The sequence below is a fragment of the Ochotona curzoniae genome, unplaced genomic scaffold (genome assembly GCF_017591425.1).
Source record: "Ochotona curzoniae isolate NIBS_2020 unplaced genomic scaffold, NIBS_Ocur_1.0 patch386, whole genome shotgun sequence".
In the NCBI taxonomy this organism is placed as follows: domain Eukaryota; kingdom Metazoa; phylum Chordata; class Mammalia; order Lagomorpha; family Ochotonidae; genus Ochotona; species Ochotona curzoniae.
The window spans coordinates 359,545-386,729 of NW_024466957.1; the positions used below are offsets into that span (position 1 = coordinate 359,545).

At 45.8% G+C, this 27,185-nt stretch overlaps 1 protein-coding gene and 1 non-coding gene across 2 annotated transcripts in view; both read right to left on the bottom strand.

Moving 5' to 3' along the window:
- Window positions 1–4,533: 4,533 nt before the first annotated feature.
- Window positions 4,534–27,185, bottom strand: part of TEX51 (testis expressed 51) — a 28,387-nt gene continuing 5,735 nt past the window's right edge. Inside the window, exons 9-10 of the mRNA XM_040997013.1 lie at window positions 4,740–4,815; window positions 4,534–4,622 (exon numbers count right to left, since the gene is read on the bottom strand). Of these exons, the coding sequence (XP_040852947.1) occupies window positions 4,534–4,622; window positions 4,740–4,815 (165 nt within the window). The remainder of the gene's footprint in view (window positions 4,623–4,739; window positions 4,816–27,185) is intronic.
- LOC121167553 lies at window positions 18,326–18,460 on the bottom strand. Its single transcript, XR_005885600.1, has one exon. It is a non-coding gene; the product is annotated as a small nucleolar RNA SNORA70 (small nucleolar RNA).

Sequence of the window (27,185 nt, forward strand, 5' to 3'; positions counted from 1 at the left end):
TCCCAGAGCCTATGGAATTGTATCATAAAATAATAGCATTAGGTCCTGGCACAGTAGCCTAGCAGCTGGGGTCCTCGCCTTGCACATGCCAGGATCCCATATGGGTGCCGCTTCTAATTCCAGTAGCCCCGCTTCCCATCCAGCTCCCTGTTTGTTGCCTTGGAAAGCAGTCAATTACGTCCCAAAACCTTGGGACCCTGCACCCATGTGGGAGACCCTGAAGAGGCTCCTGGCTCCTGGTTTCGGATCGGTGCATCTCTGGACATTGTGGCTGCCTGGGGAGTGAGTCATTGGATAGAAGATATTCTTCTCTGTCTCTCCTCTCTCTCTATGTCCCAGCTTCCCCAATACTATAAGTTAAGAGTATAAATATAAGTATAAGCTAATAGACATGCAACGAGCAACCTGAACGTACGTACAAAGCTGGAGACATTTACCGTTCTCTGGCTTCTCTGCCCACTTCCCACTCCTGCTGGGCCTCCCCTCTTCTGGAACTCCCATTAGCACACATACTAGAAATACAAAGCATCTTCACATTGCTATCTTCATTGTCCACCCAAGCAGTGAACAGAGGGTGAGGAATACAGACACACAGGGGCCATGCTCAGGGGATACCTGTCCTGGGATGGCCAAGGGTCGGAGTGCCAGAGCAAAGGAAGCACGTGACCAAGAGAGCGAGCCCCTCCCTATCCTGAGCCTTTGTAGGGGCTTGTGAGGGGCGTGGTTACACATGCAGTATCCAGCACTCAATCCCCAGGGTGCTAATCCCCCTGAGAGAGACTATGTCCTTTCTGCTCCGTGTATTATTTCTCAAAAATCAGGAAGAACATACATTTGCCTTCTGGGTACTTGCATTTCACTAAGTATAATGGTTTCCAGCTGGGTTCATTTTGTTGCAAACTATGAGTTCATTTTTTTAATCACTGAGTAGCATTCTATTCTGTGTATGTGACACATTTTCTTTATCCGAGTCATCAAGCAATGCGCACTTGGTTTGGCTCTGTACCTTAGCTACTGTGCAGTCTGCTGGTAAAAACATAGCATCACAGGTAACTCATATGCAGACTTTATTGCTTATGGATTACTCTCTGAAGTGGGGTGGCTGCACCATATGGTAGATGTAGTTTCAGATATCTGAAGAATTTTTCCAGAGTGACAATAGATCAGGCTGCCTATTTCCCCACATCCTCACCGACACTGATTTTTTTTTTTAATTCTGCATGTTGCTGTTTTCCTTGGGGTTAGGTGGAACCTCAATGCGACATGTGTTTTGGTTTATTCCATAATCACAAGCTTAGTAGTCCACTAGTTAAAGAACTCAGGAAGTGGCAAGTAGGAAAAAAAACACTGTTTCTCTAGAATATCAACAGGCGGTAGATGTGTGGGGAGTCGGATGGGAGAGCAGGCAGTTAGGGGTCTGTCCCCAGGTTACTTTTTAAAAATCTAAAATCCTATTTCTCGCCGTGTCTGAACTTTTCAGAGCATGTTTCTTTCAAGGGCAGCCCTTCCCTGGAGGAAGGACACAGGGGCACAATCAGCATAGGAATTCACCCTGTCAGAGTTGTCATAACAAAGGCAAGGAGTCCTGGCCGCCTAATCTCACCTCTGGGTCATTGTCAGAGAGAAGGGGCTCAGCTTCTCATCGGAGTGGGAGGAGGAAGTTACCAGTCCCACCCTCCTGGAGTCCTTTCAGCTCTGGACCAGCTGATGGACACAGCTGCTCATTGTGAATGAGGCTTTGTCTTCTGTCCTTTAGGTAACTCCCCCAGGGAGGAGGCATAAAGGACACCATTTCCACCACTACCTAGGGTTGCTTTGCTGGTGGAGGGTTTTTTTCCCTTTTTCCTTCCTTGGAGCCCACTCCCTCTCCTTCTTTAAATCTTGCTTTGCAAACTGGAATTGTGGACATGAAAATTCTTTTGTGTGGGAGACAAGAAAAAAGGTTTCTGCCATGTTTCACATCGAATTCTTTACAACATAGACAGGAATCAAATCTCAAATGTTGGGCCCGGTGGCGTGGCCTAGCGGCTAAAGTCCTTGCCTTGAACACGCAGGGATCCCATATGGACGCCGGTTCTAATCCCGGCAGCTCCACTTCCCATCCAGCTCCCTGCTTGTGGCCTGGGAAAGCAGTCGAAGACGGCCCAAAGCTTTAGGACCCTGCACCCGCGTGGGAGACCTGGGAGAAGTTCCTGGTTCCTGGCTTCAGATTGGCTCAGCTCCAGTCATTGTAGCCACTTGGAGAGTGAATCATCGGACGGAAGATCTTCCTCTCTGTCTCTCCTCCTCTCTGTATACCTGATTTTGTAATAAAACAAACAAACAACCCTCAAATGTCAATTTCTCTCATATACAGCATGGATTTTCTACTCTGTGCCTTAATGATCTCAGATCAAGGAAAACATGACATTTGTCTTTTGGAGCCTAGCTTCTTTCCCTGTCTCACTAACAGGGAGCTGACATTGCTATGCCAGTCTCAACCACCACACGGGAGACCCAGATGGAGTTCCCAGTCCCTGGCTTTGGAGGACTGTGGCAAAGTGGGCCCAACTAGAGAGCATTGCGCTCAGTGAGATAAGCCAATCCTGAAATGACAAGCAGCCTATGTTCTCCGTGGTATTAGGCAACCTTCATACAACATGCTACATCAGCAGGTGTATAGGTAAACACGTACACGCAGGGATGCGCCTAGAGGAACTACATAATGGAGACTGGCATATGGGAGCTGAACACGGATTGCATCATGCATCTCTACTCCCACAGAAACTGTGACATAGTTAACTTTAAAAAATTATTATTATCTTAACAAAAGAAAGAAAGAAACAAGAAAACCTGCTTTTCAAACATGTTAAGGGCCCAGCGCAGTGGCCTAGCACCTAAAGTGCTCGCTTTGAACGTGCCAGGATACCATATAGGAAGATCTTTCTCTCTGTCTCCTCCTCTCTGTATATCAGTCTTTCCAATAAAATAAATAAATAAAGGGCCCAGCACAATAGCATAGCGGTTAAAGTCCTGGCCATAAATGCGCCGGGATCCCATATGGACACCGGTTCTAATTCCGGCTGACCTGCTTCCCATCCAGCTCCCTGCCTGTGGCCTGGGAAAGCAGTCATAGTCAGCCCAAAGACTTGGGACCCTGCACCGACGTGGGAGACCTGGAAGAAGCTCCTGGCTTCGGATTGGCTCAGTTCCAGCTGTTGCGGCCGCTTGGGGAGTGAACCATCAGACGGAAGATCTTCCTTTCTGTCTCTCCTCTTCTTTCTATATCTGTCTTTACAAATAAAAATAAATGCATCTTAAATAAATAAATAAATCTTGGGCCTGGTGCAGTGGCCTAGCGGCTAAAGTCCTTACCTTAAAGGAGCCTGGATCCCATATGAGTGCCGGTTCTAATCCCAGTGGACTCACTTCCCATCCAGCTCCCTGCTTGTGGCCGGGAAAAACAGCTGAGGACAGCCCAAAGCCTTGGGACCCTGTACCCGCGTGAGAGACCTGAAGGAAGTTTCTGCCTCCTGGCTTTGGATCAGCACAGCACTGGCTGTTGCGGTCGCTTGGGGAGTGAATCATTGGATGGAAGATCTTCCTCTCTGTCTCTCCTCTTTGTATATCTGCCTTTCCAATAAAAATAAATAAATTTTTTGAAAAAACAAATCTTAAAAAAATAAATCTTAAAATGCATGTAAAAATTAACACAAATTAGTAACAGTCATTAAGAAAAGGAGAAATGCCACATGTATCAGATATTTCTGCAATCCACACACCATAATTTTTCAAATAAAGTTATAAACATTCACAAGATGGAAGATTTTCTGAAATATTTAGAAATAAGATATTTTACTTTTTTTTTAAAGATTTATTTTATTTTTATTGGAAAGGCGGATATACAGAGAGGAGAGACAGAGAGGAAGATCTTCCGTCCAATGATTCACTCCCCAAGTGAGCGCAACGGCCGATACTATGCCGATCCGAAGCCAGGAGCCTCTTCCGGGTCTCCCACGCGGGTGCAGGGTCCCAATGCTTTGGGCCATCCTCGACTGCTTTCCCAGGCCACAGGCAGGGAGCTGGATGGGAAGTGGAGAAGCCAGGACTTGAACTAGCGTTCATATAGTAAACTACCACTGCAGCCAGAGGATTAGTATGCATGGACCCTCAGGTTGATATTTTAAAAAGTCAGTTGACCAAACTTAAAAAAAAAATCCAGAAGAAAAAAATGTCAGAATCCAGTAAGGATTCCATACACTGTAACCTGTGACGATGACCACAGATTCGTGGTGAAGACTTTACCAGGATCACGGACAAGGGAAGGAAGGACGGGGAGTAGGATTCTCTGGGAGGTGAGAGCGGCCCCTGCTGTCCGGAGACTTGACTGCAGGAAAAGGCGACGTGGGACCTGAGGCGGAGTCCCGCCCCCCGCTCCCCTCCCGCCGGAACCCCGACCCAGACCCGGTGCGACTGGGATTGATTGGACATCGCACGCAGTCACGGGTTGCAGACGGTCCAATCAGGCACACCAGGTTCGGAAGCCCGCGGGGGTCATTTCCGGCGCCGCGCCGCCCGGGCTCGTTCTTGGTCCTGCTGGTGGAGAGCCGCGCGGTGCATCCTCTGCCGTGTCTGAACTCCTCCTGAGGAAGCCGGGAAGGGTGAGTGTGTTCGGCCAGTCTCCGGCTGGCGCGGGGGGCCTGTAGCCTTGACCTTCGCGTCCTGTCCTGTCCGTCCGTGCGCTGGCGGGCCTCCCTCACGTCTCTCCAAATCGCGTCGAGGGTGGAGGGTCATCAGAGAGGTGTGCTGGACCCAGTTGGAGCTGGGCGACTGGATCTGAAACCCACAAGGGAGCCATCAGCAAGGCTCTTGCTAGAGGACTGCGCCCAGCTATCACCCCATCCCTCCCTTCTTCCGTTCCTCCATCCTTCCTTCTCCCTTACCTTCCCTCTCATCGTTTCTTCTTTTTTTCCATTCTTTTTTTTTTTTTTAGGACAGATAATTAGCGGGGAAATGGATGACAAAAGCAGCAGTTGCGGATTTGAACCAATGCCCACATTGGTGTGAAATGTTCCCATAAGTTGCTTTTTTAATCAAAGATTTATCTTTGCTGGAAACACTGATATACAGAGAAGAGACAGAGAAAGATCGGTCTGTTGGTTCACGCTCCAAGAGACCACACACCCAGAGCTGAGCCGATCTGAAGCCAGGAGCTTCTTCTGGGTCGCCCGCATGGGTGCAGGGTCCCAAGGCTTTGGGCGGTCTTCGACTGCTTTCCTGGGCCACAAGCAGGAAGTTGGATGGGAAGTGGGGCTGCTGGGATATGAACTGGCGCCCGTTTGGGATTCTGGTGCTTTCAAGTGAGGACTTCAGCCACTGAGCTACCACGCTGGGCTCTAAACTTGACCTTAAAGGCCGAGAAATGCGGGAGTGTTAACTGCTGCACCAAACGTAAATGCAACTTTTTGTTTTTAAACTTTCACTTTTTATAATTTTTGCATTTTTTAAATTTGTAAAATGCAGAGATGGTGATCTGCTGGTGGACTCCTCAACTCCTGCCAGAGTGTGCTAGGGCCTGGTTGGGAACTAAGTCTGCTTAAGGTTGCAGGGTCAAGGGGTCCTGTGCTTGAAGCACTCCCTGCTTGCTCTTGGGACACGAGCTAGTGGCAGGCTGGAATTGGGTGCGCAGCCAGACACCAGCACGTGCACTCCCCCGTTATATAGGGCGCTCCAGGCATTCACTGAACCATGCTGCCGGATGCCCACCTCTCCTCGCTTTAATTGAGCATCCTCTAAGAGTCCATTTGCTCTTTTATTAAGATATCAAGTATATGTGTTTCTGATTTTTATTCAGGTCATTTCCCTAGAATCTGCGTTTTCAAATAATCTAAATCTGATTTCACAGAATATTTCTTCAAGTTCAGCTATTGTAGAACAGAAAGCTCCCAATTCTTTTATTCTACCCTGCAGATAATTTCTGTCATTCCTTTTAGCTACTGAAAGTTGCAGCAATTCTGTTTGTCGTTGGTATTGTCATTTTGAATCAAGGTTTATCTGTTAGATGCTATGGAAATAAGGAAATTAAATGTTTGTACAATGATTAGATTTCAAGCTCTCTTTTCTTTACATGATCTGACATCCAGGAATAAACCCTCCTTTATGGAGAGAATGTGAAAGACACTGAGAGAGACAGAACTCTATTCTCTGGTCGTTTCCAGAGGCCCAGGGTTGCCACGGATGGATCAGGGCTGAAGCTGGGAGCTGGGAATTCGGTCCAGGTTTTATTTGTGGGTGGCAGGAACCCAGTGACTTAAGCCGTCACCACTGCTTCCCAAGGTTTGTACAAATAGGCAGCTGGACTCGGGGCCAGGGTGTCCACTGTGGGATACATGTTTCTCAACTACTAAGCTAAACTCCCATCTTGGTTTTGTTGTTGTTGTTTAACTGAGATCCATTGGTCTAAGTTTGATATTAAACAAACGAATCAGACAGTGTAAGATGTGTTGGGGCATGGACAAGTAAGTTAATCCACCGTTTAGAACGTTTGCATCCAAACCAATGCACCTGGTTCAAGTCCTGGCCATTCCCCTTCCAAGTCTGTTTCCTGCTCAGGCATCTGGGAAGTATCTGGTGTTGTCCTAAGTGCCGAGCTACCTCCCTCCACATGGGAGATGCAGGAGGAATTGTGGATCCTGGGCTCAGTCTGGCACAAGCCCAGCTATTAAAGGCATTCCGAGGCATATCGATGGGTGGGAAATCTCTGTCCTTTCCTGTCACGCTTTCAGGTTGGAAGTAAAGCAGTGCAACCATTCTTGGATGTACATTCAAGGTTAGTGTTCCAGTAGTGGAATTTGCAAAACACAAGGAGATTTATTTATTTCATTGGAAAGGCAGATTTTATAGAGAGAAGGGGAGACAGAAAGATCTTCCATCCACTGGTTCACTCCCCAAGTGGCTGCAATGGCAGGAGTTGAGCTGATCCAAAGCCAGGAGCCAGGAGCTTCCTCTGGGCCTCCCACGTGGGTGCAGGGTCCCAAGGTTTTGAGCCGTCCTCAGTTGCTTTCCCAGGCCACAGGCAGGGAGTTGGATGGAAAGTGGAGCAGCTAGGATGAACCAGTGTCCATATGGGATCCTAGCACATGGAAGACAAAGACTCTAGCCATTAGGTTATGGCGCCAGGCCCAACACAGGATAATCTAATTGTAAATGGTATGAGACAGAAAGTTCAATAGGAAAGGTAAGCTTGACTTTTGACTACAAGATTGTGTGTATTTTAAAAATTTTCTGGCAGGTGCTGTGGAAAAGCATATTAGGCGGCTGTCTGCATGCTGTATGAGCACCAGTTGTAGTCTCAGGTGGTAAACTTCTGATCCAGTTTCCTGTGAATGTGCCCGGAAAACAGCATAAACCATGCCAGTCCCTTGGGCCCTCGTAACAAGGTGGATCTAGATGGAATTCCAGGATTGCCGCTTGTTGTCTGGCCTCACCTGAACGTTGTGGTCATGTGAGAAGCAAATCATGAAAAGGAAGAACTCTTCCTCTGCATCTCTGTGTGCTTTCTTTCCTTTTCCGAGATTCCGCCTTTTAAACAGAAGAGGCTTTGTGAAAAAAATTCACAGGATTGTAGAGTATTGACTAAATGCCTTTCTGTGCTCTGTAAAGGGATTCCTTTCTTTCATTTGTTTTTTCAGATAATTCAGTGCTGGTGTGTAGGGATGCTTCTGAGTTTTTAACTTATCTTAAATCATGTTTGATTCACATGTACGACTGTTAGATGATTGTACGGTGCAAATATGTGAGTACACACACAGCAGAAGCTGACCAAGCCAGGCTATCTAGTTCCTGTGCATGTGTGTGCGTGTGTGTGGGAGCATACTGGGTCCTCCATGCCTGCCTCTATGTGTGTGTGTGTGTGTGTGCGTGTGTGTGTGGGAGCATACTAGGTCCTCCATACCTGTGTGTGTTTGTGTGTGTGTGTAAGCATACTGGGTCCTCCATGCCTGCCTCTATGTGTGTGTGTGTGTGTGTGTGTGTGTGTGTGTGTGTGTGTGTGTGTGCATACGGGTTCTCCATGCCTTGTGTGTGTGTGTGTGTGTGTGTGTGTGTGTGTGTGTGCATACTGGGTCCTCCATGCCTGTGTGTGTGTGTGTGTGTATATTGGGTCCTCAGTGCCTCTGTGTGTGTGTGTGTGTGTGTGTGTGTAAGCATACTGGGTCCTCCATGCCTACCTCTATGTGTGTGTGTGTGTGCATACTGGGTCCTCAGTGCCTGTGTGTGTGTGCATACTGGGTCCTCCATGCCTCTGTGTGTGTGTAAGTGTGTGTGTGTGTGTGTGTAAGCATACTGGGTCCTCCATGCCTGCCTCTATGTGTGTGTGTGTGTGTGCATACTGGGTCCTCCATGCCTCTGTGTGTGTGTAAGTGTGTGTGTGTGTGTGTAAGCATACTGGGTCCTCCATGCATGTTTTATATAGCGCATCACATTGTTACCTGTAGTTGGCAGACATTGTTATGGAACACTGGGTCTTGCTTCTTGTTTCCTATGTCTTTTAAATCTGGTTGCTTTTGAAGATTTACTCATTTATTTTTAAAAATAGAGTCAATTTAAAAGTGAGGAAGTCACAGATACAGTGGGCTGTATGCAGGAGTATGCATGCGTTTCTAACTTCCATCTTGTGCTTGTGGAGGACAGCACGCTGCCCCGTTGGCAGCCTTCCCGTGAGCTGGGGAGGGGAATGTGTGTGTGACCCCACACCAGGTCAGGGAAGTGTATCCTGGACAGGGGAGAAGTGGCTGGCAATTAGGTAGATGGGATTATGTGGAGGAAGCAGAATTATGCCTTTAAAATAATTATTTTGATTTTATTGGAAAGGCAAATTTACAGAGAGGAGAGACAGAGATGGCTTTCATCCTTTGGTTCACTCCCCAAGTGGCCGCAGTGGCCGCAGCTGAGCTGATCCGGAGCCAGGAACTCTTCCAGGTCTCCCACCCGGGTGCAGGGTTCCCAAGGCTTTGGGCCGTCCTCCACTGCTTTCCCAGGCCACAAGCAGGGAGTTGGGTGGGAAGTGGGCCCTCTGGGACACCAACTGGTGCCCATATGGGATCCTGGTACAAGCAAGGCAAGGATTTTAGCCACTAGACTATCAGAACAGATCCAAATTATGGCTTTCAATACATGAACCTAAGTTGTCTCTTCCGGCTTTCCCACATGTGTTGTAGGGGCCCAAGGATTTGAGCCATGCTCTGCTGCATTCCTAGGCCATAAGCAGGGTGCTGGATCAGAAATGAAGCAGTCGGGACAATAACCCACATGGGGTGCCGGTGCTGGAAGTCAGAGGGTTAACCTGTTGAGCCACCACACCAGCCCCATGCATTTGCTTTAATGCCAGCGATTATCAGTATTAACTTTTTCCCACAAACCCAAGATGAGGCATACAGCAAGTGAGCCACACAAGAGGCCTTTGTTTCAGCAAGGGGAGGTTGTGTGGGGGCAGGGAGAAAGAGAGAGCAGGGCAGAGGATAGACAGCAAAAAGCGACAGGCAGGGAGACAGAGAAGAACAGAGACAGCGGAAGTAGAAAAGGAAAGTAGAGAGAACAAAGGGGATTGGCATCCTTCTAGCCTCGAGGTGGGCTTGGGGAGTGCCAGGGCAGGGATTGGCATCCTTCTAGCCTCGAGGTGGGCTTGGGGAGTGCCAGGGCAGGGATTGGCAGATGTGGCTGTAAGACAACAGGGATAACGCCTCAGGGGGTTGGTGGAACACACCATTTAAACCTGAAGGTCACTAAGCTTGATGAGGCCAATGGGCTTTAAGGGGGTTGAGAGCTAGGAGGTTTATGGTAGTGCTGGGTAACCAGGTATTGAAGGGTACCAAAACCTAGGGGATTAAGGCGGCTCTGGGTCAGCAGGCATTGCAGGTGGCACTTGAGTCCTGGGCAGTGGGGTCAGTCCTCAGAGTCCTTGCAGTTGGACTGCTGTAGTATACCTTAGTGTAGTGTGGTATAGAGTATGTCGCTGAAGAATGCAAATATTGTAGTACTTCCGGATTTGTTCCATTTCTCAAAATTGTTCTAACTTTTGTTAACCCATATGAGTCTTAGAGATTTTTTTTAAGAGGGGCGGTTAATGTGAAGAATTTCATCATTTCTGTATGGGATTGTGGTGATCTGCAAATGATTGTGGGTAGCATAGGAATGTTAGCTATTCTTCCAGTGCAGGAACTTGAGGGGGCTTTCTGGCGTGTGTGTGTGTGTGTGTGTGTGTGTGTGTGTGTGTGTGTGTGTGTGATTTTTATTGTAGAGATCTTTCACACCCTGAGTTCAATTTATGCTAGGATTTTTTTTTCTTGCACCTATTTTTAGATTGCTGTAAGTTGCTTCTCATTGAGTTCTTTTTATATATATAATTATTTTGATTTTGATAATATTTACATAGTTGATTAAGGCACAAAGGCACAAGGGCTACAAGAAAGTGAGTAAGACCACTGTTTCCACATTCATTCCCTGTCTCTCTCTCTCTCTCTCTCTCTCTCTTTCTGTATCTGGAGTAAGGGGTGAGATAAAGGGAGAAGCCCCACCCAGCCTCCCACCCATCCCATGGTTTCCGACTTGGGACATGCTCCAAGGGCACTGCTCAGGTGGTTTAGATAGTTCAACAGTTCTGAATTGCTGCTAGTCTCACCATTCCAAGCACGATGAAATCTCTCCAGAATCCACTAGCTGACATAGTCCAACTTAGCGTCTCCGCTTGCCCAGATTTTCACTGCCAACACAAAGCTTGGCTAGATGATCCGTTTGTTCTGTCCTCTGTTGTGGTACTTGATGTCCACTACAAGTTCCAATCGACTTCCATATCCTCCATGTGCACCGGGGTATGTTGTCGCTACCGTCTGAGCCTCTCAGGAGGCCCAGCTTTGACACGTGCACTCCATGGTCAGATCGTGGAACCTGCACTTCTCTTCATGGTTGGGGTTCAGAGATCGGTAAGTCAGATGGAGGGATCCTTGAAGAAGCTTGGTCTGAGGTGACCCCAGACCTGATTCTTGTGTGTGCCTGCCTTTACAGAGTCCAGCAGAGTCCGTCGCCCCAATCAGCTTATGCACATACTGGTGGTTGCATATGCCGGTGGTTGCAGTTGCTGGGTTAGTTCTATTTCCAGTCCTATCTTCTACACAAACCAGGGTGTTGGAACCCATCCCAATCTTGCCCACCATACATTTGGCCACGTAAACCAGTGGGAGCTGCAGCCTAGTTGGGGCAACTCCCGTTAACCCCCACCAGGCCCACCCGTTGCCCTGGTTCCCATGCTCACCAATATGTACAGCAGACTGATCCAGTCTGTCCTGCATCCCATTCAGCTCTCACACACTTCAAAACGCATTGAAGCCTAGTTCAACCCAACCAGCCCCAATATCCATCCCACAAACCTGCTGGCGGGTCCTAATCTCTGTCTAGCCGCTCCTGCCCCAGTCCTGATTCTCATGCTCACCAATCAGAGTGGCAACCCAAGAGGGAGGTGCCCACTGTTTCCCTACTGAGCCCACTCCCACTCCAGGACCCTGCATTCTCTACGTCATTCTTCTGGTTAACTTGACAGAATCTGTCTCCTGTACTAGCATCTGCCAGCTGCTGCAGTGGCAAAGCCCAAACCATCCCACGCCCACTCTGGCTTATGTATGCACCAGTAGGAACAGTCAACCCAGCCTGAATTTCCCTAATCCAGCTCACATGAGGCCAAAAGGTGTTGTAGCACTGACTGCCTAGCCTGGTCTGCTCCCATCCCAACTCATGCACTCCAGTGGGAATAGTGGTCCAGCAGGGGAGCCCTCGGAGCTCCCCTGCTGGCTTTGCTGCCTCTCCCCTTGCTCACACGTGTGCTGGTTGGGTGCTGCGGCCCAGTCTGGCATGGCCTGCCTCATCTCGGCATTTGCCAGTGGGTGCTGTGGCCTGACCAGGCCTGGCCCACTCCCAATTCCAGCTCATGCTGGTGGGGGCTGCAGCCTAGTCCAGCCCAAACGGTCATCAGCCCTGTACCTCATGTGAACTGGCTTGTGTTGCGATCCACCCCAGCCCGATCCACATTCTGGTGCTCGGATTTGCCAGTGGGTGACATAAACTGGCCCAACCCATTTCCCTCCACCATGACCCCCTCCCCCTGGCCTGTGCCAAATGTAGGCTGGTGGGCACCATTCCCTGGCTTTGTTAGTTGCTCCCTACCATGGTTTTTATGCTCATCTGTCAGGAACTGTGTCCTGACAGGAGTTTACATTTTATTTCTTTTGCTAAAGACTGATTTTACGTATTTGAAAGGCAGAGTTACAGAGAGAGAGAGAGAGAATGAGAAAGAGAGCTAGAGAGAGACGTCTTCCATGGGCTCATTCACTCCCCACATATGGCTGTGATGGCTGAGGCTGGGCTGAAGGCAGGAGCTTAGCATTTCTTCCAAGTCTTCCAGGTGAGTCCAAGGACCCAAGCACTCCGGCCGGCCTCTGCTTCGCAAGTGCATTAGGCAGCCTAAACAGAAGGGCAGCAGCTGAGAATCCAAGTGGCAACCAAAAGGGATGTGGGCACCGCCAAGTGGCAGCTCAGGCCACTATGCCACCTTATCAGTGTGGAACTGTTGTGTGACCGTGATGTCCTTTTGATCTGACTTATTTGGATCTACCTGTTTCTTAATATAGCTCAAAGGTGATTGGTATTTGTTTCTTTTCAGAAGCCAATATTTCATCTTGAAAAATTGTCTAGTATTCTTTTCACTTATTCTGCCATTGATCTTTATTATCAATTTCCTTTACTGTCCTTGGATGTGGCTCCTTCCTGTGTTTCTGGGTCCCAGAGATTAATACTTAGGTTAGAAATATCAGAGAAGTATCGGGTTGGCACTGTGAAATATCTGGCTTGGCGTTTGCCTGGAGTGCTAGCATCCCATAAAGTCACTAGTTCTCTGCAGGTTACTTCCAAATCAGCTTCTGGCTGGTGGCCCGGGAAGTCCACCGAGGAGAACCCGGGTCCTTGGGCCCCTCTACCCATGTGGGAGATCTGGAAGAGGATCCTGGCTCCTGGCCATTGGCAGCCATTGGGGGAAGTGAACCAGCATGTGTTCATTGTAGCAAATGTTAAAAACATTATGTGAAGTAGAAAACAATGATGCAAATGAATATGTGTGCTGTCCTATACGTGTAACTATTTTAAGACAGGCTTTTGTTTGTATCGGAAAGGCATACTTGCAGAGAGGAGGGGAGGAGAAAGATCTTCCATCTGCTAATTTACACCCCAAGTGGTGGCAAAGCCCAGAGCTGAGTCAATCTGAAGCCAGAAGCAAGGAGCTCTTTGGGGTCTCCCACATGCAAGTGCAGGGTCCCAAGGCATTGGGCCATTGTGTGCTGCTTTCCCAGGCCACAAGCAGGGAGCTGAATGAAAGCGGAGCAGCTGGGACCAGGGACCTGAATCAGTGCCCATAGGGGAAGAGGATTAATCAACTGAGCCATGAATCCAGGCCCAATATATATAAGTTCTAAAAGATAAACCCTAAAATAGGAGAAATCGACTAATGCTAAAACCTGTTACAGTCCTACGGAACAGTGAACATGAAGAATGTTTTCCTAAGTCTGCAAATTTCATATTATTTAATTATGATTTTTCTTTTCTTTTTTCTTTTTTTTTAGGGTGGCTCCCGCTTCCCCCCTTATGTCTGTGTAGCTTTGCTATTGTCTAGTGCCGATTCGAGTCTGTTGTCTATGGGTTATCAGATTTGATCCTGATAGGCTATGTTTCACGTCTTCCACTCACTTGTTAGGGAGATGGAGGATTTCTCTGCATTCCCTCCCCATTATGGAGTAACATAAGGTATTAAGAGTGTTTTAGGTTTTACAGTTCTTTGATGTAGATCTTAAGCATTCTGACTCACATTAATTGTTGTATTATAGGTTACAATGCATTGTCTTATTGCATTGGATACATGTTGTCAGAGGTTGCAATAATGTTACAATGTATTGGTATTATTTTCCAGATTAACAACTTTTCGTCTCAGATTAAGGCAAACATGTGGTATTTAATCTTTTGGGATTGGTTCATTTCTCTTAGCATAATGGATTCCAATTGGGCCCATTTGGCCACAAAGAACTGTATTTCATTTTTTTTGATAGCTGAGTAGTATTCCATGGAGTATATGAACCATAGCTTTCTTATCCAGTCCTCTGTTGATGGGCATTTCAGTTGCTTCCAAGTTTTTGCAATTATTGATTGTGCTGCTATAAACATAGGGGTGCATGTTGGTTTCTCGTAAAACAGGTGTTTTGGATATATTCCTAGGAGTGCTATTGCTGGGTCATATGGTATGCTGATTTTCAATTGTTTCAGTATCCTCCATACTGATTTCCATAGAGGCTGTACAAGTTTGCAGTCCCACCAACAGTGGAGTAGGGTTCCCTTTTCCCCACATCCTCGCCAGCAAGTGTTGTTGGTGGTTTTTTGTATGTGTGCCATCCTTGCTGGCGTTAGGTGGTACCTCATTGTTGTCTTCATTTGGATTTCCCTTATTGCCAGGGAACTTGAGCATTTTTTCATATGTTTGTTTGCCATTTGGGTTTGTTCTTTTGTGAAGCGTCTGCCCATTTCCTGTGCCCATTTCTTGAGTAGTTTGTTTGTTTTGGTGCTTTGGTTGTTCTGTAGATCTTTGTATATCCTGGAGATTAGCCCCCTATCACCTATGTAGTGTGCAAAAATCTTCTCCCATTCTGTGGGTTTCTTTTTTACTTTGTTGATTGTTTCCTTTGCTGTACAGAAGCTTCTTAGTTTGATGAGGTCCCATTTGTTTATTTTAGTCTTGATTGCTATTGCCTTTGGAGTCCTTTTTAGGAAGTCAGGACCTACACCTAAATCTTGTAGTGTATTTCCTACATTTTCTTCCAAAAGTTTGAAGGTTTCTGGGTGTAGGTTTAAGATTTTTCCTTTTTTTTTAGTAAGATTTATTTTTATTATTTTTTTTATTGGAAAGGCAGATATACAGAGAGGAGAGACAGAGAGGAAGATCTTCCGTCCGATGATTCACTCCCTAAGTGAGTGCAATGGCCGATGCCAATCCGAAACCAGGAGCCTCTTCCGGGTCTCCCATACGGGTGCAGGTTCCCAAAGCTTCGGGCCGTCCTCGACTGCTTTCCCAGGCCACAGGCAGGGAGCTGGAAGGGAAGCGGGGCTGCCGGGATTAGAACCGGCGCCCATATGGGATCCTGGGGCGTGCAAGGCGAGGACCTTAACCACTTGCGCCACTGCACCGGGCCCAGGTATTTCCTTTCTTTTAAAAAAGATTTATTTATTTTTATTGAAAAGTCAGATATACAGAGAAGAGGAGAAACAATAAGATTTTCCGTCCACTGGTTCACTCCCCAAGTGACCGCAATGGCCAGTGCTACGCCGATCCGAAGCCAGGATCCAGGAACCTCCTCCAGGTCTCTCACGTGGGTACAGGGTTCCATGTCCTTGGGCTGTCCTTGAGTGCTTTCCCAGGCCACAAGCTGCCAGAACTGGCATCCATATGGCATGCCGGCATGCTCAAGGGAAGGACTTCAGCCGCTAAGCTACTGCACTGGGCCCACATAATTAATTTTGAGTGTGCAAGCACCAATGACAGTGGGAAGGACAAAAGGCCCCTCTAGTCACCAGCTTACTTTGACAATGGCCACAGTGTTCCAGGCTTGGCCAGGTCAAAGATCTCCATTTGGGTCTCCCACGTACTGACATCATTCACTGCCGTTCGTTCTTGGTGTGTTATCAGGAAGGTGGGTAAACAACACAGTGGCTCATACTGTATTTGGTTGCTGTGAGAGCGGGATGCAAGGATTGCCAAGTGGTGCCTCAACCTTTTGTCTCCATGCCATCCCTGATAATAGTTACTCAAAAAATGAAAGAAAACTTTTATGCAGAATGGTCCGAAAGACACAGCAAATGAAGACATTTACTGAAGAATTCAAGATATGATAAAGGCTATTTAAATCAAAGTGGCAAGATCCTGTATGGGTGCTGGCTTGTGTCCTGGCTGCTCCACTTCCCATCCAGCTCCCTGCCTGTGGCCTGGGAAGGCAGTTAAGGACGGACGGCCCAAAGCTTTGGGACCCTGCACCTGTATGGGAGACTTGGATGGTGCTTCTTGAGGCAGCAGATGAGGATTTTTCCAGCATTCCAGTTTTTAAACATTTGCCAAAGCAACAATTCAAACTTAATTCCAACAGGTCGAACTTGGGTCACAATTACCAGGTTTCCTCAATAGCTCATGTCTCTTGTAAGCAGGGAGTTCCAAGGAAGCTGACAAGGTACCATGAGCAAAGCACCTTTGGTGTGGCTGAGAGGAGCTTCATTCTTGGAGAATCGGCTAACTGGAGCACGTTTGTCATTCCTCAGAAAAGCTGGAAACTGCATCCAAAAAGTCACTAAGGTGGAGTTCCCTCCGCACTGGGGGCCCTCCTCTTCCTGGAGCCCCTTCTCAACAGGATCCACAGGCCGCTGTTACCCCAGCTACCTTGCTGTATGCATTCCAACAGGGGGCTAATGTCATATTTGAGGCACCAGGAATGTGCAGGTCTAACAGTGTTGTGCAGAGCTGGAGCCCTTGGGAGCTAAGTAGGGTGAGGTGAGGTTTTCAGGATGGGTGCTCAGGATTGACTGGATTCTGACAGCATTAGAAGGAGACAGAAGACAGGCGATGCTCCGTGCTGCCCTGGAGCTTTGCCAGTGCAGATGCAGATATTCTGTATTCTTTTTCTAATTGGTTTCTTGACGCTTACCCTAGCGGTGCATGACAACTTCAGTTTCTTCAGTTTTGCAGCACTTTCCGAATAGACACTGCAATGGCTATAAAGTCACATTTCCTTATAGTTGCTGTTTGTAATCACCTAACATGTTATGTGAGAATCTGCGTATACTCGGAGTTGCGGGGTTTTCTTACCCAAGTATTTATCAATATTTAAATATATTAATAGCATATGAAATATTATTTCCAAATATTTTAGCATCAAGTTGCTGTTCTTTTTGCTCAGAGTTCTTTGATGTGCAAAGATGCTGTTTACTTGGAATGTGATTCCAAAATTACGTTTAGGATGTCTGGAAACTATGCTATCTTGGTCCCTAAGGAGGTTTTAGATATTCTACCTATGTTGATAAGACAAAAAAATTTTTTTAAAGATTTGTTTATTTATTGGAAATTGAGATATACAGAGAATAGGAGAGACAGAAAGGAAGATCTTCCGTCCGATGATTCACTCCCCAAGTGACCACAATGGCCGATGCTATGCCGATCCGAAGCCAGGATCCAGGAACTTCTTCCAGGTCTCCCACATGGGTGCAGGGTCCCAAAGCTTTGGGCCGTCCTCGACTGCTTTCCCAGGCCACAAGCAGGGAGCTGGATGGGAAGTGGAGCTGCCGGGATTAGAACCGGCGCCCATATGGGATTCCTGCGTGTTCAAGGCGAGGACTTTAGCCGCTAGGCCACGCCACTGGGCCCTGTTGATAAGACAAATTTTAAAGCTAGCCTACATAGAAGATGTTTAGAAAATACTTTTTAAAGATTTTCCATGTTATTTTTATTGGAAAGTCAGATACATAGAGAGGGGGAGAGACAGAAAGATTTTCTGTCTGCTGATTCACTCTCCAAGTGTCCGCAAAATCGGAGCTGATCCAATCTGAAGCCAGGAGCCAGGAGCTAGGACCTCTTCTAGGTCTCCCATTCTGGTGCAGGGTCCCAAGGCTTTGGGCCATCCTTGACTGATTTTCCAGGCTACAGGCAGGGAGCTGGATGGGAAGAGGGGCTGCCAGGAGTAGAACCAGTGCCCATATGGGATCCCCAGGCCCTAGTTAATACCTTAAAGATGGGCAATAGGGAAGCAGTTTAGGCAACCACAGATGTTCAAAATTAGCTTTGCTGATACAACTTGTTGAGGAGACTTTCTTTTTTTCTTTTTTTTCCCTCCTATAACAGTCAAGGTTTATTTTGGTTGAAGAGCACAGAACAGCAGAGGCCTCACAGGTGGAGGGCTAGCCACTTGTCCAAAGTAGCATCGTTGCGGGTGTATTTGACCCCACAGCCATCAGGGATGAGCCACTTCTCAGCCACCATGTCTTCAAATTCATCAGCCTTGAACTTAGTAATGCCCCACTTCCTGGAGATGTGGGTCTTCTGGTGACCAAGGAACTTTGCCCTGCGTAGGGTCAACCACCTGTTCTTTGTCGTGCAGCTTGGTGCGGACGCACATGATGACTTGGCCAATGTGAGCCCTGGCTACTGTGCCTTGGGGCTTTCCAAAAGCATCCCTCATGCCTGTCTGCAGCAGGAAGTCAGGCAGCAATGGCCACTTTGAAGGACTGTCTCCAGGGTCGCTTAGGGCAGCCCACGCAAGGGACAGGTTGCACACACTACCAAGGAGGATGCTGTTTGCACCCATTGGACACCAGGCGCCCATGACATAAGGGAGCTGGTCAGCTTCATTAGCTGCAGAGAGAATACGCTCTGCTTTCCCTTATAATGTCTTCTTTCTCTCCTAGAATATTTTTAACTGATTTTTGAATATATAAGGCTTTTGAATTTCTTTTTTCTTATTAATCGCTAACTTAATTCTACCTTGGTTTCACAAAGTAGATTATAAATATTGCTCTTAATTATACTGTCATTTAGGCCTGGCGCAGTGGCCTAGCAGCTAAAGTCCTTGCCTTGACTGCGCCATTATCCCATACTGGTCCCAGTTCAAATCTCGGCAGCCCCACTTCCCATCCAGCTCCTCCAAATGATACCCAGTTACCTAATGGTGACTTTTAAAATGTTTATTTCTCAGATCTGTTGGCTTGTTTTTGGCACATCAACATCTGTAATTGGTATAGCACTCCAGTATAAGCTAGTATAGAAAGTTTTCTGCCTCTGGTCATAATTTTGTTTTTAGATTCTCTTTTGCTTCTGGTTAATATATCTAAGCTCTATGACTTGCGTTGACATAGTGTATGTTTCTCTTTTTCCATACTTAAAAGGATTTCATCTTCTACTCCCCCATTACTTTATTATTGTCACCCATCTTATTACAGTAGTGTAGTTCTTCAACAGTCACAAGCCCTTCATTCTGCACTTCGAATATATGATGACATTTTACGTGTGGATGATGTGACAAAGTCCATTCTATTGTCTAGATACACGTGACAGTTTCATTGGGAGTCCAGCTTTTATTTGGGAGTAGCAATGCATACTGCACTGTATCTTCAGTCTGCATTATGCAGTTCCTCTAGATGCATACGTACATATATTCTTGTTTGCCTATGTGCTTATTGGACTTGTTTTTGCACGAAGGTTGCCTTATATCAGAGAAAGCTGGTGATATTTGTCTTTTTGGGATTGGCTTATTTCACTGAGCATAATGTGGCTAGTTGGAACCACTTTGTTACAAGTGGTAGAATTTCCTTTTTGGGGGGTTTTTTGTTTGTTTGTTTGTTTACATTTATGTATCTTTTTATTGGAAAGGCAGATACACAGAGAGGAGAGACAGAGAAACAACTTCCGCTTGCTGATTCACTTCCCAAGTGGCCACAACAGCCAAAGGTGAGCCAATCCAAAGCTAGGAGCTTCTTCCAGGTCTCCAACGCAAGTGCAGGGTTCCAAGGTTTTGGGCCGCTCTCGACTGCTTTCCTAGGCCACAGGCAGGGAGTTGGATGGGAAGTGGAGTAACCAGGGTATGAAACAGTGCTTATATGGGATCTTGGTGCAAGCAAGCCGAGGATTTAGTCGCTAGACTATTGTACCAGGCCTGAATTTCATTCATTTCATGGCTGAGTAGTATACCTAGGGTAGATGTGCCACAGTTTCTTTATTCATTCCTCTTTTCATGGGCATCAGAGTTATTTCCATGTTTCTTCTTTTGTAGATTGTGCTGCTGTAAATATAGGATTACAGATCACTTTCTCATATGAAGATTTCATTTCCTCTGGATATATTCCCAGAGGTGGAATAGCTGGGTAAGTCAATTTTCAGTTGTCTTAGCACCCTGCATACTGACTCTCCTAGTGGCTGCACTTGCCTTCCCTCCCGCCAGCAGTGACATAGGGTATCTTTTTTCCCCACATCCATTCCAGGAATTGTTGGCAGAGTTCTGAATGTAGGTTGATCTCATGGGAGTTAGGTGAAGTCTCAATGTGGCTTTTAGTTATATTCCGTAAAGGTGAGGGAGCCTGAGAATTTCTTTCATATGCCTGCTAGCCATTTGAATTTGTTCTTTTGAAAAAATGCCTGTTCATTTCCTTTACCCATTTCTTCACAGGGTTGTTTGTTTTGCTGTCATTGAGTTTCTGAAGCTCTTTGTAAATCCTGGATATTAGTTCTCTATTGGTTGTGTAATATGCAAAGAATTTCTCCCATTCTGTTGACTGCTTCTTCACGTTGAACATTTCCTTTGCTGGAAAGAAGCTCTTTAGTCTAATGTAGCCCTATTTGCTTATTTTGGCTTTAGTAGCCAGTGTTTTTGGTGATTTTATAAGAAGGTTTTACCAATGCCTTTATCTTGCAGAATACTTTTTATGTGTTCCTCTAATAGATTTTTTTTCCCTCCTTTCCTCTTGTCAGAACTTGCTGGTGCTTAGGTCTGGGGGCAACCTGGTGGGCCCAGTGCAATGTGCTGAGCTGGGAATGAGTTCTCACTTGGCTCAGCACATGCACAGCTTGTTGTTGTCCCTCCCCACAGAGCTTTTGCCACAGTTCACAAAATGGAACCTGATTTGTCACCAGTGTGGTCTTGTCCATGAATCCCATGCTTATAGTAGATTAAACAAATAAGCAGTATCCACAGTACTATGGCTGGGTTCTCCTGAGTTGCTGGTGAACTCCCCTTCCCACCTGAATACTACTGGGGCCCGGATCACCACTGGAGGGTCTTGAAGCCAGAACTGGTTATGAAACCAGGTCACTTCAATATGGGATACAGGTGTTTTGACCACCAGGTTATATGCCCAATTTTGTATAGTGTACCTTTCTTTATCCTTTCACTTTTAGTGCTGTCTTTGTCTTATGTGAAAACTGACCCAGCAGCTGCAACCACCAGTATGTGAAGGCTGATATGGGTGATGGCCAGGAGCTTCTAAAACCAGGTTCCACGAGCTTCTTCCAGGTTTCCCACACGGGTACAGATTCCCAAGGCTTTGTCCCATCCTCGGATGCTTTTGCAAGTTACAAAAAGGGAGCTGGGTGGGAAGCATGGTTGCTGGGGTTAGAACCATCACCCCCATATGAAATCCCAGCACATGCAAGGCAAGGACTTTAGCTGCTAGGCTATGGCACTGGGCTCGTGTTTGAATATTCTTGCTCATTGTTTTCATTGGTTTAATCATATAATTCAGTTTAATGTCATGCTACATTAGAATTCTGAATATTTAAGGAAAATTGATCAAGAAAGAAACCTGATATAGACAACTTACTTCAAAATGTATTCCCCTTAGGAAAACTGATTGAGATGCCAGATGGAGAGAAAAGTGAATAGATGACTTGATTATATCTTGTAATACCTTCCATGACATGAAAAGATTCACACTGTGCAACAGTCTTTTAAACAGAAAGAGCCTTCCACTTGCCAAGGATATTCATTACATGTGAAAAGATTTGTAGCAGTGTCAACTTTACGTCGATTGCTAATACAGTGGGTTGAGCAGAAAAGTGTTCATATAACTCTTTTCAGTAAACATCTTCCAACTCTGTGAATCTCTCATTTAGAAATCAGATATTATCATGATGAATACAGTAGAAAATGCCTGTGCATGCAGCCACTGTGGAAAATCCTTCAGTTGTAAATCTTGCCTGAATATCCATCAGAAAATCCACACAGGAGAAGAAATGAATGTGGAAAACTATGCGTGTAATGAATGTGAAAAAACTGCTGAGCAGAATGCAGAACTCACAGGACATCAGAGTAATCACATAGAAGAGAGATCTCGTGAATGTTATCATTCAATCCCTGACACACAACAGACAAGTCACAAACAGAATAAAACTGACAAATGTGGGGAAGTCTGTTGTGATCAGTCAGAGATCACAGCACATCTGAGAATTCACCAAGGGGAGAAAACTCATGAGTGCAGTGAGTGTGGAAAAGCCTTTTGTTGGAAGATAGATCTTGTTAGACATCAGAAAAATCACAGAGGTGAGAAACCATATGGTTGCACGGAGTGTGGAAAAGCCTTTTGCCGGAAGTCAGTACTATTGAGGCATCAGAAAAATCACAGAGGGGAAAAGCCTCATAAATGTAATGAATGTGGAAAAGCATTTTCCTGGAAGTCCGACCTCATTAAGCATCAGAGAATTCACACAGGGGAAAAACCTTTTGCGTGTAATGTTTGTGGAAAAACCTTCTGCAGGAAGTCCGTCCTCATTACTCATCAGAGAATCCACACTCGGGACAAACCTTATGAATGCAGTGAGTGTAAAAAAGCGTTTTCGCAGAGGTCAGCTTTTGTCCTGCATCAGAAAATTCACACAGGGAAGAGACCTTACGAATGTATTAAGTGTAGGAAAACTTTTCGTTGGCAGTCAACCCTCATTACGCATCAGAAAATTCACTCCAGTGAGCAGCCTTACAAATGTAACGAGTGTGAACAAACCTTTCCCTGGAAATCCCACCTCATAATACATCAAAGAGTTCACACTGGGGAGAAACCTTTTGAATGTACTCAATGTGGGAAAGCTTTTCGTCGGAAGTCAGTGCTTATTACACACCAGAGAATTCACACTGGGGAGAAACCTTATGAATGCAGTGAGTGTGGAAAAGCCTTTTCCCAGAAGGCAATACTATTGAAGCATCAAGAAATTCACACCGGACCTCATGAATGTAGTGAATGTGGAAAAACATTTTTCTGGAAGTCAGCCCTCATTAGGCATCAGAGAACTCACACTGAGAAAAAACATTTTGAATGCAATGATTGTGGAAAAACCTTTTCCAAGAAGTTAGTCCTCGTTAATCATCAGAAAATTCACACACAGGAGAAACCTTTTGAATGCAGCGAATGTAAAAAAACGTTTTCGCAGAGGTCGGCTCTCGTCTTGCATCAGAAAATTCACACGGGGAAGAAGCCTTACGAATGTAATAAGTGCAGAAGAAGTTTTCGTTGGCAGTCAAGCCTCATTAAACATCAGAAAATTCACACCAGGGATCACCGTTACAAATGCAATGAGTGCGAAAAAACCTTTCCGTGGAAATCCCACCTCATAGTGCATCAAAGACTTCACACTGGGGAGAAACCCTTTGCATGCAGTCAATGTGGTAAAGCCTTTCGTCAGGAGTCAGTGCTCATTACACACCAGAGAATTCATACAGGAGAGAAACCTCATGAATGTAATGAGTGTGGAAAAGCCTATTCCCAGAAGACGGGTCTAACTATACATCAGAGAATTCACACTGGTGAGAAGCCTTATGAATGCAGTGAGTGTGGAAAAGACTTTACCCAGAAAGCAGACCTCACTAGGCATCAGATAGTTCACACTGGGAAGAAACTTTATGAATGTCATGAATGTGGAAAAAAGTTTTCAAGTAATTCATATCTTAATAAGCATCTAATAAATGCACATATGAGAGAAACTGTTAAAATGCAGTAAATATGAAGAATGCGATGTCTTGCCAAGTAAAACACTTGAATATTGGAGAATAATTAAACCTGTAAGTAAAAATAGAAGATTGTGAAAAAATTAATACAGTTCCAAGAACTGAGGCGAAAGCCTGTAAACAAAGATTAGTAATCTTCCCGCTTGCACTAGATTTCAAGAACTTATATAGAAGAAAAACTCCGTGAAAGCAAGCTTCAGCAGGCATCATTACAAAGATCATCCATACCAAGCACTGTAGAAACCCAGCTATAGGCAACTGTCTAGGTTGATTGTATCTAGACAAGTGTTAAACGGTTGGGAGAACAGCAACTGATACCTGGCGGGCATTCTGTGTCTGGTTAAGGCCAAATTTGTGCTAAAAATAGCAATATGCCAACATAGTTGTTTTTTGTTTTTTAAAGACAGACGTGGGCATGCCAACAAACAGGGTCTGGACCACTGGCCTCAAAACTCCATCTATGAGGGAAATTACAGGATCTGTGGTCTGACTGTGGAGTTAACATGTCAGGATTGGGTTGCCTCTATTTTTGAAGCCTGTGCAGTGGACTGCATGGCCAGATGAGCTTGGGGGACATGACACCCAGTTCACTGAGGCCTGCAGAGGACATCTAGTACCATGGAGTGCAGAACAAACTTTACAGATTTCCCAACAAAGCTTTGACAGCAAGTGCCTGGCTAAATTGACCCTGAGGTTGACTGTTGGCCAATGGACCTTAGTAGGATTTCCTCATCCTTGGAGCAACAAAGTCAACAGCATTTCAGAACTAGGAAAACCACTTTAGCAGTGCCCTCAGAATATGCTCCACACTGGGGACCTTGGGGATCTTGGGTACCCGGATTCAGGGGCAGTGATGTGGTTGGGCTGCTGGGAACGACCCTCTCCCCATTTTCCCCAGATACATGATCAAAAGGAGATTGAAAGCAGTTGTCTTACATTCCTCCACCATCCCCACCCTACAGAGTGATCCACATGAGCATACATCCTCAACTATGCAGACATCAACAAATCTTATAAAAACACTGTTAAAGTATACTGAATCTACAGAAACCCATTGTTGAAAGCCATGCCTCACTAAGTATTAGGAAACTTTGAGTATCAGAACCAGGCTTGTGAATAGTTTTGGATTGTACCAGTGATTGAAGATTGTATGTGTTTATGTAAACAACCCCCCTTTTTTTTTTTTTATTGCTTTGGAAGGTAAACTGGAGATTACAGATCTCTCTCCACTGGGTGCAAGCACAAATAGCTGCATTTGTCTGTCCTTGGCTTAAAGCCAGATGCCATGAGTTTCATCTGTGTCTGAGCAGTTATCAGGGACTAAAGCCATTGCTTTATTATCTTGGCATGTACACTGTCAGGGGTCTGGTTCAGGATTTTACTCAGTGCTCTGATATAGAATGTAGGCATTATAAGAAGGAGCTGAACATGTTGTGCCACAATGTTTTTTAGTATTGATTACGTAGGTGAAGGGGTTTTAGATTTCTATAGACCTTGGATTTGTGTTCAGGAGTTTTGGACAGAGGGACAATACAAATGTTTCAGTCGTTTCTTCTGTGTCCAAGTTGGCCTGGAGAGCGGTGGGTAGTGTGCTTTTCTTTGATGTCAAACTGCAGCCCCCAGGGATGAAGATTTTCATTGGATGTCACCTTGGAGATTGTGATGATGGTTAGATTTTTTTTTTAAGATTTATTTTTATTGCAAAGTTAGATATACACAGAAGAGAAGAGATGAAGAGGAAGATCTTCCATTCATTGATTCACTTCCCAAGCAGCCTGAACAGCCCAGCTGAGCCAATCCTAAGCCAAGAGCTTCTTCTGGGTCTCCCATGTGCGACCCTGAAGTAGCTAACTGGCTTGTCCTTAGCCCCAACTTTTCTGCATCCTGATGGGTACTATGACCCATCCAGGCTGGGTCTCAGCTTTCCCCTTTGGGTTCTGTTGCCTAGCCCAGCTCATCTAACCCTGAGCCTGGCACTTGTATGCACCAGCAGGTATTGAGCTTAGTTTAACCCCTACCATGACTGTCCCCAGGCATGGTTCTTTTATGTGCTAACAGGTACTGCACCCTAGTCCAGCCCACCCCAAGGCCCAGTTTTCACTAGAGGATACTATGGCTTAATCTGGCTTGACTTGTCCAAAACCCCTAGTGTTGCCTGAAGTGGTAAACATCACTGCCCAACACAAAAAAGTTGTTTTTTCTTTCTGCCCTTGGGGTGACTCCTGTGAACCCCTGAAATGGTGCATGAGACATGATCTCCACCATTTTCTCCGGTCTTTCCTTCCTTGGAGCCCCCTCTCACTAAGACAGGAGCCCTCTTTCCTAAATAGATCATGCTTTGCAAACTTGAGTTTGTCCACATGTAAATTCTTTTGTGTGAGACAAGAAACGATGTTGCTGCTGGATTCGTGCTGCATCCCGCACAGCAGACCCCATGTGTTACCTGTATTTCTTTAGACAGAGATGGAACTGATTTAGCTGATACCAAGTTTATGTACTTCATGATGAGTAGCAGAGTCATTATCTTGAAAGCAGGTGTCAGATTTCTTCCCAGCACCCATGCTACCCAAACAGGCTTATTGTCTGCTTGCAATTGTCGCACGTGCGTTTCCCCACTCAGCAGTCAAGCTGATAAATGTATACGCTGGAGCAGGGGGTGATGGTGGTCTGTCCCTCCTGAGAGTTCAGGGCAGAGAGGAAATGAGCAGTAGCAACTGACTGTGGCAGCGGCAACCAGGTTCCAGGGCGGGAGAAGTGAGTATGGTGCAATGGCATACCTTAGACCGCCTGAGAGCAATGCTGGGCACAGAGTCTGGTAAATACGGATGGACGGAGGTCACTTCCCTCCCGCAGACACTTCCTCATCCACATCTTTTACTAGCATGGAGTGAGCACCGCAATTTCCTCCTCTTGTTCCTTTGAACTCCACAGTGATTGTTTTGTCTTTAGTTTTTTTTTAAAAAAAGTTTTCTGTTCTTCTAAGATATGTGCAGGTTGTTGATTTCAGATAATTACTCTTACAAACCGGAGATGTTTGTAGCTGTAAATCACCATCAATTTATTGTAATCACATGAGTTTTTGTATAAAGCGTAATGTTTAATCATACGTTAGTGTTTTGGTGTGTGTTTTTTTAATTTCTATTATACTTTTTTTATATGTCCCACTGGCTATTTTAAGAGTGTGTTGATTCCTTGTCAGTGGTTTTTTTTTTCCTTTAAAGATATATTTATTTTTACTGTAAAATCAGATATACAGAGCGGAAGCTCTTTTATCCTCTGATTTACTTCCTGGGAGGCTGAAACTGCTGGAGCTGAGCCGATCGTAAGACAGGACCCACGAGCTTCTTCCGGGTCTCCCACACTGGTGCAGTTTCCCAAGGCATTGGGCCTTTATCTACTGCTTTCCCAGGTCACAAGCAGGGGGCTGGATGGGAAGCAGGGCTGCTGGGAGAAGAACCGTGCCCATGTTGGACTCCAGCATGTGTAAGGCAAGGACTTTAGCCACTAGGTTACTGCACCAGGCCCAATTAAAATAACTGCATCTTCTCTATATATTGCACTAATAAAAATGAATAAATCTTTTTAAAAAAGTTTTTAAAT